Source organism: Oreochromis aureus, linkage group 2, assembly GCF_013358895.1.
Source record: "Oreochromis aureus strain Israel breed Guangdong linkage group 2, ZZ_aureus, whole genome shotgun sequence".
NCBI lineage: Eukaryota > Metazoa > Chordata > Actinopteri > Cichliformes > Cichlidae > Oreochromis > Oreochromis aureus.
In genome coordinates, this window is record NC_052943.1 from 18,927,301 (window position 1) to 18,941,023 (window position 13,723).

Here is a 13,723-nt window from a genome sequence, read left to right on the forward strand (position 1 = left end):
CACCTGTCCCAGCAGAGCAGACAGAAGAGAGCTCTTTCCACTCCCGACACCTCCACAGATTCCAACCAGCGACCCCTAGTAGCAGTGGAAAAATAGAGAACACAGCTCGTTTCCAACTTCATTTTTTAAATTCGCTAATGCTACCTAAGTAGCCTTGTATGAATCACTGTTTAAAATGATTTTTACTTTATACTGGGCCCAGGCGCAGACCCTTTTGTCATGTTTAAAATGAGCACTAACCACTGTAAGTAACATGTATGTAAGAACAACAACTGAGAAAAAGCATAATTAATCGACTTGATATGTGTTTGTGGTGTTACCTTCTTTATACACAGGTTAATTCGGTGCAGGGTCTTGTGCAGCGGAGGGCGTATGCTTTGAGTGGAGGAGACGGTACTTTGTGGACTCTCCTGCTCCATATTTGTGAGGAGACTTTGGACATTGGGGTTTTCCTTGTTTCCTTTGCCATCCTCTGTGGAAATGTACAAGCTAAGCTTTTCCCTTCGCAGCACATGCTTCATTACTCCTCGCTTCTTGGGAGCCGGGTTTGGTTTTTTGCCTTTTGCCTTTTCCCAAGCCAGCGTGGCAACCTGAAATTCTACGGCGTTGCCAGGATCCTCCATTTTTTCTACAACCTCCTCTCTGTCGTCCATCATGAAGAGCCTCTGTGGAGTCAAACGTAGTGGGCTGGATTATAGGCAACACGCATTGTGATGACCAGTTTAATAGTTACTTAAATATTTTAGTGCTTGAAAAAAAAAAGAAGCGCAGTTTAATCCTTTTTTAAAAACATGTTTACATGTGGTAAACACGTTAAGTACTAAAAAAATTGAAAAAATAAAGAAATGACTGAAAATAAAAAATACAGAAATACAGAAAACCCAAGGATAAATCTAATGATCAGAAGGTCGGGGGTTCAAATCCACCGAACGGCTATCCTGAGGTACCCTTGAGCAAGGTACGGTCCCTACACACTGCTCTCTGGTCACTGGACTGGTGGCTGCCCACTGCTTTACTGAGTGAATGGGTTAAATGCAGAGAGTAATTTCCCTACAGGGGATTAATAAAGTATATAAAAAAATTGCTTCTTACTTAGCTTTGTATTAATCTCCCAATTTATACCGCAATTTTGTAATTATGTTGTTTGTTTTTCCTTTGTAAATTCCAGTTTTTCCGCTAACCGCAAAAGTCCTAGCTTTGTGAAACAAATAAGACAAAACAAACAAAACAAATCCACCAGTCACCCCCCCACCCCCCAAAAAACAAGGCCCTGTTCCTAATAACAGGTTGAACAAACTCTGAACTTAACCCTGAACTTGATCACAGAACAAATGTTCACAGTTTCACGTGTTAGACATTAGTACTTTATACACTGGTGTACCTTTGCCAAGATGTTTCCTTACTTCGCTCTTGCTGGCTTTCTGAATAACATGTGAATTTGATCACGTGTTTGGAAAACAGCAAAAAATGTCAGATGTGATACGTGAATAGGCTAAAAACTGCTTCCCCACTGACATACTATGCAAGTTTAATTTAGCGTGTGACCTTTAAAAAAATTTACTTATTCTGACAAGTGATATGGATAAATAAGTTCATCTATGCTTTATCAACCTTGACATCTTAAAATACTATTAAGACATGAAGACACCAACAGCTACATCACTATTCTTTACATGAAATACTATCATTTATCCACTTTTACAAGACACCAGTCCATCTTCCTCACCTGAAATCTTTTGACTGCAACAGCAGCCTCTGATAGTGACCTCACCGCCAGTGGTGTGACTTTCAGGGCAAAGGTCATAGCATTGAAAACTGCAACCACAGTGAAAGCCTGAGGATGTGTAGACATGGAGAGAGTTATACTCAATAATTTATTTATATTCATGAAGTTTGACTTTAAAATGCGTATATATGCTCATCATGACCAGAGACTTGGTGGGGATCTTAAAGGTTACACAATTTAAATAAATATGCAGTCAACATGCTGACTACGGATGGGTGACAAATTATAGGAAAACCACACCCTAGTGCTTCAGTTTTGGACAACATTTATTAATGATTTAGCCAGTGGACCATCCTTGCCCCAACATGTCCCTTAGATTTTTTTTGTCCTGTTGCCATTTTGATCTGAAAATCAGAATCCTCTGGGCCGGGCTTGGTATTTTTATACATACCACAAAGCATAATTGTAATTCATTGTCTTTATGATTTGTTTTTCCTATTGACTTGTCACACACCTGTAGATTTTTATATATAAATACCTCAGCTGCGGTTAGGTCATAACCTAAGGCCATATGTAAGGAGAAAGTGCACACGCTTGCGAGCACCACAGTGATAGGAGACAGTCCCACTGTGATGCTTTGGACGTTCCCGGCCCTCTCCAGTATGCTCCTCTCTTCTAACCGCACCTCTGTCCAGGAGATAAGAAAGACAGGGATGATAAATAACACAGGACAGACACAAAGAATGCGAATGTGAAGTAAGGGTCGAGTGACTCTGAAAGCGTTGCCCAGTCAATCCACACCACCATCAGAGTCACTAACCAACACAGCAAGCACACAGAAATGGATACAAGAGAGGACAAGAGCCTCGCTCTTCAAAGGGGCTTCAAAACTTGCCGATCCTTGAAAACTTTTCAAGTCCAATTCCTGAATCCTGACCCTCTCGTCTATGTTTGTATATCCCGTTTGCATGGGCTCGCTGAGTCACTTCATTGTCCTTATACCCCATTGGGATATGTGTGTTCCTGCATAAACTACAAAGGAGGAGTCATAGGCACAATTGCTGACTGTAAATTTGGAATGACATTGTAACGCTTAAGACTCATTCACCAATGAACGCCAATTTATCATTGTTATTATAACAGGTAATCACAGGACAGCAATGAAAGTGAGACCCAGCTGGCTAATTTGGAGAAGATTAAATAGGGAAAATGATGCTTATCCATGACCTAGAGCAAGGACCTCACGAGAAAAGGCCATCGCTTAGTCATGAATAAGTAGAGCAGCCTTGACAGCCATTTAAGGTATCATAGGGCCCCAAACACTTTGCAAATTAATCTTGAAGCGCAGGGATTGAAACTGCCTTTGATTATAGACAATGGCACACTTAAACAGGGCAGGTTAATGGAAATGGATTAAGGGGCAGGGTTATCATGCCAGTTTGCTACGAGGACAACTCTAATTTTAGGTGATAAACCGCTCATTTAGTGACTAATTTGCATGAGTTAAAGATGTTCAAGTGAAGTGACACCTTATTCTGAAAAATGCTGACCAGCACAAAGTTCTCAATTCTTCACCACATTCAAGACATGAGCACTAGATATATTGCTGAGTCACATGACTGCCACTCACTGTGAATGTTTTTTGCAAAGGCATCTTCCCAACAATACATCTTGATGAACTTTATGCAGCCCAAGATCTCGTTCATCAGCCTCACGCGCTGGTCGCTGACTGTCACACACTTCTTGCGGAAATATGCCGTCAACCTCGATGCAAGCATCTGTCCAGACAGGAACGGGGGAAATGATGACAGGAGGAACAAGTGGCGGGGGAGGAAATGAAAGCAGACATAATCACATTAGCTGTGCTGCAGGCCTGTCCCAGAGACCAGAGTGATAAACGCCTTCCCCATCAATAGCAGGGTCTCTGGCTGTCAGACTACAGCTCAGACTGAGTGTAATTTGAAAATAACAGTTACAAAGTTGACAGGCGACTGATAGCCACAGAGTTATGATGCTTTTAAAAAGTGTCTGTTTGGCTCTCCAATAATCTAAATTAACTTAAAGACTTTAATGACGTTACGATTTCTGTCTTCAACTAACCAAATTAGATTTAAAAAACATCTAACTTGAAAAGAATGAATCAGCAATAATAAACTCTCTGGTGAGTAAGTTTTGGTAAAACTTTTTGAAGCTGCTATAATTACATTGCCTTAAAGTGGACCTATTACTTCATTTTCTCTCATATCTATGAACTGTCACACTGATGAATGCTCATATTAAACATTACCAAAATTTTAAATCATGTTAATTTATATACACGTAATCCACATGAGCCAAAATGCTTCAGTCTGCCCTAAACGCTCCATTTCAGTTTCTTCTGCTGCTGGATTTGTTTGTCAAAGAGAGCAGATATTCCTAATACGGTCATCTAAAGCACACCACTCTGTCTTGGAGTTAAAAAAAAGTTGGCTTACAGGGAGGATGGGAGCAAAAGGAGAAAAGCTCAAACAGAGCTTCAGACAGAGAAGGAATAGAGGTGCTGCAACCGAGCCACAGTATAAGATAAATAAGCAGTTTTTTGAACTGTGACTCATGCAAGTCTAGCAGAGTCCAGGAATTAAAAAAAGGAGCCAGAAATTAGCATAAAAGGTCCACTTTAAAAAGAATGACAGACTAGCAAGCATGTTTTCCATTCTTTGCCTTTGGTTAGATGTTATAGTGAAAGTCGTACCATGACAGGGTAAATGATGATGAAAATGGATGACCCTATCAGAGCCGTGGGGCCCAGGAAGAATGCAGTGTAAGACAGACCCAGTATTCCCACAAGTGGCCCTCCAGCCAGAAGGCAGCCCATACACACTGCTTCATAGAGCCGCTGGCCATCACTGGAGCAGATGTTGATCAGCTAGGTAGAGAGAGACAGTGATTTACATAAAGCACTGCTTAAAAATTCCTCCAAATATTACTACAAAAACAGTTTTATGAATACAGTTATCCTTATTCCCACATTTACTTGTTGGACAATGATTCCTCTTAAGCTGAGTAGTGACTAATCTTAGACAGCCTCCCCTCCCTCAGGCTATGGGATTTGTCGAAAGCTAAGTAGGACTGGTGTAAGAGCAGAAATTAAATCCATCTCAATCATCTGCATGTGGTGCCCTGCAGCGAGGGCTGATTTCTTTAATATGAAGAGGAGTTCCCTCCAGGGTTACACCACCTACCTCGCCCGGACTGATGTCTTTAGTGCTGCGCAGACGGAGGATCTTGTGGAAGGCCAGGGTAAGAGCGGCCCCACGGAGGCGTGCTGCAGTGCGGTAATTGACGCCCCACATGAGTCCCAGAGACCAGGAGCGTATCAGTTCCATGAGGAAGAGCCCGGCTGCCAGAGACAGGCCATACCACACAGAGCTCTCTGAGCTCTGGGAATACTCCAGCAGAGATTTAACCAGGATAGCCTGCCGACATAGAGTGACAGGACAGAGTGACATGGGATTTTTTTTTTTTTTTTTTTTACATATAACTGGATTAAAAGTGGACAAAATAAAATATGACAAAACGCCTGACGGAAAAGAGAAGCAATATTTTTGCTCGCCTGGATAAGTGAAATTAGTCAATAACTCATTCCACAGCAGAAAGAATACATACAACATTTCTTTGTCATTAAATGCACTAAAGAAAAAAAAAAAAATCACATAAGAATGTGACAAATGCGTCATTGTCTAAGAACTAAATCCAGTTAATGCTATTAGTTGTGGGTAGCAGGAATCACATAGTATACACATAAGACATCAAAAGAAACAGCTTGGAGCAAAAAGAACAATGAAAGTCACTCAGACATGCCACAGACTTAGAACTTCAAACATAATTACCCTTCAGTTTTCAGTTTTCCGATAAGGAATGTTTAGAAATATTCACACTTTGAGTTTGTTCTCCGATAATCATCTGAGAGCTGTTTTGGCAGGGAATCTAAAGCTACAAGTGTGCCACATAAAAAGCCCTGCGTATATCTGGACCAAAGTGTGACTGGGTACAAAACAGCTAATCTATGGTATTAATATGACTCTCAGTATCTAAGGCTTTGTAATCTCCCAGTATGTTTTCATTTCAATTTCCAGACCAGCATGAAACAGGATAAAGTGATTTTCTGAAAATACATGGACTTGAGGCTCCAAGCCAGCGACCATGCTGAAAGGCGTTTTAGCTGAATCAGCAAAAAAATATAAAAGGGAAAGAAGGATTTAGACTGTACTCACAGGCCCAACAAAGCCGGCCACCATTGTGAGAAGCAGGGAGAACACGGCCACCAGCGTACGGGTTTGGCAGAACCTCCAGAAGACTCTTGTCAGGGATGCCCCCTCTCGCCCGCTTCGTTTGAGCTCCTCGTGCCACAAATATTCAAGCCTGGAACCAAAACCCAGGATCACAAATAGTGACAAACTATAGGAGTGCACAGTTCAGCCAAACATGAGTGCATTCTCACTAAACTAAATATATATAACTCTCTAACTGCTTCCCCTTTTTTCACACATCAGTGCTATCCAATGTGGTGGTAAAGAGCCCAAAAGTTTCTTGGATATTTTTTCTTTAATTAGATAAAATCAGCACTTCCTAAAATAGAGGATAAAAACAGTATAGAAGGCAATCAATGCAATCAAAACCCCCAAAAGACAATTGAAGATAGCTAGGGTGATAATAGTATAAAGGTGACCTACAATATACAATCACGCTTCACATAATTGCACTGAGAAAGGTACTACCAAACATGTTAAAGATGTGCTAATGCACTTTTATTGCTGTATAATGCCATTTGAAGTGGGTAAATATCTTGTTGGCCAAATGCATCACGGCTAATGACTCTATAAAGCAGCAGTCGAGCAGCTGCAGAAAGTAATTAACGCCCTAACGACTTTATTAAAAACGTATCAGAGATAGACAGAACATTATACCCGCTACACTCTTGCATGGCCTGGTAATTGCTACTTGAAGTCAAATGGTGCTAAATCTAAGGAATTGCAATTATTTGCACTCCAAATGCTGCACAGACACAGTTTGATTCATAGAAAGTTAGACTAGTGTTCCTAAATCCAATCAAAGGACCAAGCGAGGAATAGCAAATTAAACTGGAAGAACAACAAAAAAGAGATTTTTTAACCCCCCCCCCATTACTGTCAAAAATTAATATACAATTGTAGTCAGAAGATTACAGATAATTTGGGATTTTTAATGAGTTTTAATGAGTCTGAGTTTGAACTGTTCTTTTTCCACGGTGGAACGATTTTATAGCATTACTTTAGAAAGCAAGAACTGGGTGCACAAGTATGAATTTATATTGGATTTAATCCACACAGGGTCAAAAGTACACATACAGGCTAAAATATGTACATGCGTAGCATTTGTGTGACAGGACTGACCAATATTCAAAACAATGAGAAAGTCCAAGGAACTCAGTGAAGATCTGTGAAGGAAAATTTTAGATTTACACGAGCGGGGGAGGTCTCTCTGAGCCATTTCTAAACAGCTGCCATCATATTTATATGCATCATGAGCACATGCAAACTTCTGATCACACAAATCCAAAGTCATGTGTATTTAGAAATACAATATTAGATCTCATGTGCGTACATGTACCTACATATAAATGAAAAGGAGAACAGCAGGGCAACAGTGTGGGCTGTAAAGCAGGAATTATTTGCTTTCGAGCAGGAGTGAAATGTTCCTGACAGCCATCGTTTCAGCATGCCAGATGGCAGGCAAAGCTGATGTTGCAGGAGTGTGTTTGAACAGGACACAGCATTCAAGGTTCGCACCTCACTGAGCAACCAAAAAGTGTCAACTCTCCCAGGGTGCCTTTCCAATTTCCCGTCTTGCTATCATCTGTGCTTTTGCATCTCCATTCTGTAAATGTTCTTGCTATGTAAACTGTGTCAGACACCCACCCAGTGGCTTTGTGCTCTTTTGCTGCTTCTCGTCTCTGCTTCTTTTTAACATACACAAAGCAGCACAAAAACTCTCAGCCCTGAGCCACGATCTTTAAACAGAACAAGCGTTACTGGCAACCTACGCAGTTGTCACCAGATACAAGAGTGAACTTCCTCAAATAGTCGCTCTCCTTTTTACTGCTGAGTCACAGCAGTAATGGAAAAAACCACTGGTTTTATTTTCCCTGAGTAGCACAAATAATAAGCTTCATGTAAAACATTTAAGTTCATTCATAGAATCAGAGCGTCATTACGAGGCATTTCCCAAGCTGTAGTTTGGCCTTTTATCTCACAGTCTGCCCCAGCCTGGCTCCTGTCAGTGACAGCTAATGAATGAGAGACACTGTGCATTACAGGTACACACATAATGCCATTATTGTCTAAGAGAGGCACAGATTCTCACGGTAATCTGTAATCCCAGCCATTCTTAGCAACACTCCCCCGCCTTTATCCCATCACATCGTTCCTGTATTGTAAACAGACACAGGATGTTCATCAGTTAAGTCTCAAGTTATAGCTTGACTACTTGCTGCACAAACACACAAACAGTACATAAATATGAATACTAAAACGACAGTATAACAGCTGTATCACTCCAAAAACCCTGACTAATAACACTGTGAATGAAACGTGAACCTGCATATTCTGTTTTCCTCACAATTAATCTCACCAGGTTTAACAAAAGGCCTTTCTCCATATTTATTTTAAAAAGACAATCCTGTCCCACGAGACTGAAACAGGCTTGTACAGTTACATATCATATCACTGGAATTCATCCTCAAACAGCAAGCTCCACAGGATACTCTGGACAAATAACACAATCTCAGCTCAGGGTTACAGCACAGAGAAAATCTACTTATACAAGTGACCGAAGCACATTTTAACCAAGAATGGATTAGCAACTCTCCTCTACAACTTCACTAGATGTTAATTAGCAATTTGAATATTTGAAAATTAGTAACTTCATTTTCACTCCTTCAGCTAAAGCATTAGAGCATATAATGAAGATGCCAGTCATGTGCAGTGAGCTGACTGCATGTTACTTAAAATGATGACACTGGCATTACTCAACACTTATGAAGAAACCAAGCAACAACTACAAGGGCTGAAAATGGAAGTCAACATAGAGTTCCCCTCGAAAAAACTGTATAAATTAATGTTGTTGCACTGAACCAAAAAAAGGTAACTCAGTTATTCATTTCTTGTTGAGAGACAGGGCTGATGTTAGTGCCAAAAAGGGGCTGTTTAGCCTGCCTGCCAGGTTTCATTTGGGTTCATTTAAGTCTGTGCCCTCTCGACTGTCCTTGTGGTACCGGTTCCTTTTGAAATCCATTTTACAGACCATCCAGTTAATCTATGCTATAGGTTAGGCTACTAAAACTGTAGTTTTGTCCATATGTATTAACCTATAATCCAGTAATTTGCAAATCTCATGAATCCATATTTTATTTGCAGCTGGTTGTAGAAAACCTATCAAATACTTGAACTGAGAAAATGTACCATTTCACAAAAAAGTATTAGCTTATTTTGAATTTGACGTCAGCAGCACGTCTCAAAAGAGTTGTGGAGGGCTCAACAAAAGGTTAGAAGAGTAAGTGGCACCAAAGAGAACAGGTCAATAACATGACTGGTTATACAAAGAGTGTCTTAGAGAGGCCATGTCATAGAAGCAAAGATAGGCAAAGGTTCGCAGTCTGCAAAACATAAAAAATATCACATCTCCAACTTGTGGAACAATATCAGAATAACATAAATAAGTGTTAATAAGTCATATTTATGTTAACATAAATAAATGTTAACATAAATAAGAAAAAAAGATAAACGGGTTAGGTTTTCTTGGAAGAATTTGACAAGATTTTTTATTTCACCCTCTCAGAAATCTTGGGCTAAAGAGGGCTAACCTCCCTGTTAACTACTACCACCTATCTCTAAAACAAAGTACTACCTTGTCTTTTCATCATCTTGTTATTAAATACTATTGGAGGGTGATAAAAGACACTTTAATTGAAAACTTCCTCTAATGAGTATATTATTATTGAACATCTATAATTAAATTGTATTGACCAGTTGAAGCCTCCCTGCTTGTTCAAAGTTGTTTCTTTTTTTCCTTTGTATCTATGTTGTATATGTAGTGTTGGATGTTAATAACAATACAAAGAAGAAGAAAAAATGAAGAAATATAAAATGGCAGATCCATTTAACAGTTGTTTTTCAGTAGTTTCCAACACTCTGTCTGTGACCCTCATTCTCACGCTCTCTTTGTTAATGAAGACATAAATCTTGAATAAGGCTATAATTTTGTGTAATGACACTGCAAATTTTAGTAAATGCTGTTCAGAAAGCAGTGAACAGCACATCTGATGCTGGGTAAATACAGCCAGCAAGATATACTAGCCTGTATTTACCGCAGCGGTATGCTACACAGATGACTGATTTAAAATAATTCCCAGATTGTTGACTGTAAAGAAAGAAAGAAAGCAGAAGAAGCAGTTTGGCTCATCAAAACTCAATTTTAATATGGTATACAATATGTAGTGTCTGTGTAAACAGCATATTAAAGTTTTGCTTTGTGATTTCACTCAAAATTCCCCCACCCTTTTTTTTTTTTTTAGAGGGGATAGTTCCTGTATATTAAATTTCACTGTCATAAAGAAAACATAAAAATCTAACACCTTCCAAATAACTCCTACCTCACCTTTTTATTTCATGCCTCACCAGGCTCCAGTATTGTGGGAATACTGTGTTTCAACAATAAATAGAGTCTTCCTAACACCGCGGGTCCCTTTCATCAGGCAAACCTCAGCACTGGCACAATTACCTCACCTTTGGCAGTTGACTGCAGAGGCTTCGTGGCAAGACAGTCCCCACACATCATCTATAGACAAGCTGGACGCCTTGTAGGCTTTCACTGCCAGCGGCGAGAGCCAGTGCAGAGTCATAAATGAGAAGAGGCCAGCATTATCGACTGGATGCTGGTGCCTGGAATAGAGTGGAAGACGTGGAAATAGGTGAGATGTATAAAAGCACAGGTACACACACAGAGGCGCTATGCTGGGGGAGCAGACAGACATAGGTTTTCTGAGAAATAATCGGCGCCTTTGACTCGCCAGAGTCAATGAAAGGTGAATCATGCCGGCTGTGTTTGGATAGTAATTTACACGCTCTTCACAGAAATCTAAGAGTGCAGTGAAAAGAAAAAGAAGTTTAGGGGGGGGTTATCAGTGGGTATATGTTCAGACATGGCAGCGTGCTGCTGGGGGATATGTTGCAAGCCCTTATCATGGCCTCAGGCTACACCCGAATAGTCAGCACATTAGGGAGGGGCCAAACAGAGCAAATGTGTACTCCGGAGTCTGTGTGTATCTTTACACTTCAACATATCTGTCACTGTAGGAGCTTAAAACTGTCTCTGCCTTTATGTTCTCATTCATCTCTCTCGCTACCAGAGTCATCAAATACAATTAAAGTTGATTTTGTTTACTTGTGCCTTATCCTGAAGGGCTTTAAAAGCTGAAGGCTTTTCCTGTAGCGTCCTGGCCTCTTTGGTCCCCTCTCCAATGAAGCCTCTGCTTCCTCTTCCTCCAGTTCTGGCAGCGGTTGCAGAGAGGGCAGTGACAGACCCTCTACACACCCGGCTGCTTCCAGGGCATCAGGGAACATGTTGGGCCCTCTGAGGAGAAAAGAGCATTGTGAAAGCCATTGTACAACTATTTCTATTTATTTACACTAAGTTGTTACATATAAAAGAGATACAGTAACTGATCGATAGTACAAAACCCCAAAACATTGTTATATAATATATAACATATGTTCATATTTGAGGACCTTGTGATTTTATTAGCAGTTTTGCTTCATTATAGCATTATCAAAACCTCTGGAGTTTCCTTATGGCTTATAACATATGGTGAGTGTTTTGCTGAATCATCCCCTGAGACACAGATAGGCTCAAGAAATCACCTTGCTCATAGGTCACAGCCCCTCTCCAGTGTACAACTAAAGTGCTTATCTATTTAAAGACGACCTGCCAGCAGCCCCAGGAGCTCGGGAACAGACATCTGAGCTGTCGGTGTGTCTACACACCGTCACTGATCCCTTGTATGGCAAACCTCCGTGACAAGGTCAGCTTGACCTGTAGTGGGGTGCCAAGAGACTCACCAGAGAACGTGGTAGATAGTGAGATTCGATACAGTGCGTACCGAAGGCGCATAAACAGAGTTGCATAACAAAAAAAACCCAACATGCTGTAACTCCTAATGTAAAAGTATGATGTGAACCTAACTCTGAGTTCAGGAAAAACACAGAAAAAAAGTCCTCAATGCCCCAGTCATGTGAAGTTTGTCATATGGCTGTGAAGTTTCAAAGCTCTCTTTAGGGGAAGACTGCACGCTGTTAGTTTAAAATATAAACCTTTGCAGCCTGCATGCAAAGAGCTCCTACAGCAAAACAAAGTATGTTCAAACTAAATATGCTGTATAGTTGTTTAACTTGTTAGTCAGGTTTCACATTGCACAGCAAAATCATGAACGTGCATAAGAGAAGTCATTTTGCAGCTTTCATTTTACCAAAACATGAACATATAAAGTTAACATATCAACTAAAAAGTAGCAAAGACACAAAGAAAAGTTGAAATTAGAGGCAAAGAAGTTAATAATTGGAGTTAAGGTAAACATAATGACTGATATTAGGATAGACATACTTACACGCTTTGCCGTCCCTTAGATTCCTAGGTGACTTTATCATAAATCAATATTAAAACACAGCCTCCCTCTGAATAGGCATTTAAGGTCTTTATTTAGAAAGTCCTTACTGACGTAAAACGTAATATAACTACAATGGCTTGACATCCTACTTAAATTATAGAGACACCATAACATCACATGTTCCTGTTACCGGTGAGGAAACAGAGGGATTAATTTATGTTTTCACTGTGACACTTACTTTTAAGTCTTCCTTGGTCAGGTCAGTACAGATCTCAGATGTTGTGCCTATAAGCAGGAACCAGAGAAGAAGATTCTAACGACCATGGTATCTCTTCTCTAACTTTTGTCATTTCATTCAAGTCTAAACTCCGCACAGACACATCTTCCTCATCTGCGGAGCTGCGCTCGGATGGATATACGTTCAGGAAACATGGGAAACTTCAGCGCCTCACGTGTATAAAATGCGTGCTGCTTTCTCCCGGCATTAACTGAAGCTACCTCCTTTTGCCGTCACACGGAGCCCCGAGGGGAGAGGAATTCCCGATAACGCTCTTATGTCACACGGTCTCCACCAACCGCTGAAAGAGATTAGCGGTCACCCTAGTAACGGGGATAACAACGAGGAAGTGCACACAGCAGGGAGAGGCGGGTCCAAAGAGGATATTTTTAAACAGGCGGAAGAAGGCTGCATTTTAATTGGTTGCTAGGTTGTTAGGCAATGGGAGGGCCACTCTGCTGTGATTGGTTATGACATCATTGGTCATATTTGGCTCGCCCGGTTCTCATTACAACTCTAAGTCCACCACATATATACTGTCAGGCCCTTGTACTTTGCACAATGTACACATCAGAATGTAGACAGCTTTCTAATGGATCATTCGGCGCCCACCTAAGCTTCAAATGACTTCCAGATTTTTAAAGTCTAGGTTAGAGAAATGTCCTAGAGCTAAAGAAATAATATATAGTGAGTGACCCTATCAGGTATTTCTTACTCTTTCAGAAGGGAATGGGCTTTTTTGTTATATCAGACATAAAATGATATATCACCCTCAATAAACATGAAGCAATAATTCTGAGTAAATTGGCAACTGAGATATATAAAATCAATGGTTGATATATATTAAAGAAAATGTGCTCGGTATAAACTGAATGTACACCATTTGAGCAGATTTCATCGAACAGATTCCATTAAATATAACATGGTACAAAATTACATGGAAAATTTACATGCAATTAAAGTAGTTAAAGTTAGAAGTTTGGGCAGAATTTCTTTGAATGCATGTGGCCAGGGGAAAGTGAGTGAGTGCAAGACTGTTAAT

At 40.3% G+C, this 13,723-nt stretch overlaps 1 protein-coding gene across 1 annotated transcript in view; it reads right to left on the minus strand.

The window, feature by feature from the left end:
• The window catches only part of wu:fb13g09 (multidrug resistance-associated protein 5), a 28,786-nt gene extending 15,779 nt beyond the window's left edge, over positions 1 to 13,007 (minus strand). The window contains exons 1-11 of the mRNA XM_031740777.2: positions 12,643 to 13,007; positions 11,186 to 11,374; positions 10,528 to 10,683; positions 5,980 to 6,127; positions 4,948 to 5,181; positions 4,458 to 4,631; positions 3,357 to 3,504; positions 2,265 to 2,413; positions 1,727 to 1,834; positions 321 to 665; positions 4 to 75 (exon numbers count right to left, since the gene is read on the minus strand). Of these exons, the coding sequence (XP_031596637.1) occupies positions 4 to 75; positions 321 to 665; positions 1,727 to 1,834; positions 2,265 to 2,413; positions 3,357 to 3,504; positions 4,458 to 4,631; positions 4,948 to 5,181; positions 5,980 to 6,127; positions 10,528 to 10,683; positions 11,186 to 11,364 (1,713 nt within the window). The 5' untranslated portion in view covers positions 11,365 to 11,374; positions 12,643 to 13,007. The remainder of the gene's footprint in view (positions 1 to 3; positions 76 to 320; positions 666 to 1,726; positions 1,835 to 2,264; positions 2,414 to 3,356; positions 3,505 to 4,457; positions 4,632 to 4,947; positions 5,182 to 5,979; positions 6,128 to 10,527; positions 10,684 to 11,185; positions 11,375 to 12,642) is intronic.
• Positions 13,008 to 13,723: the final 716 nt, after the last annotated feature.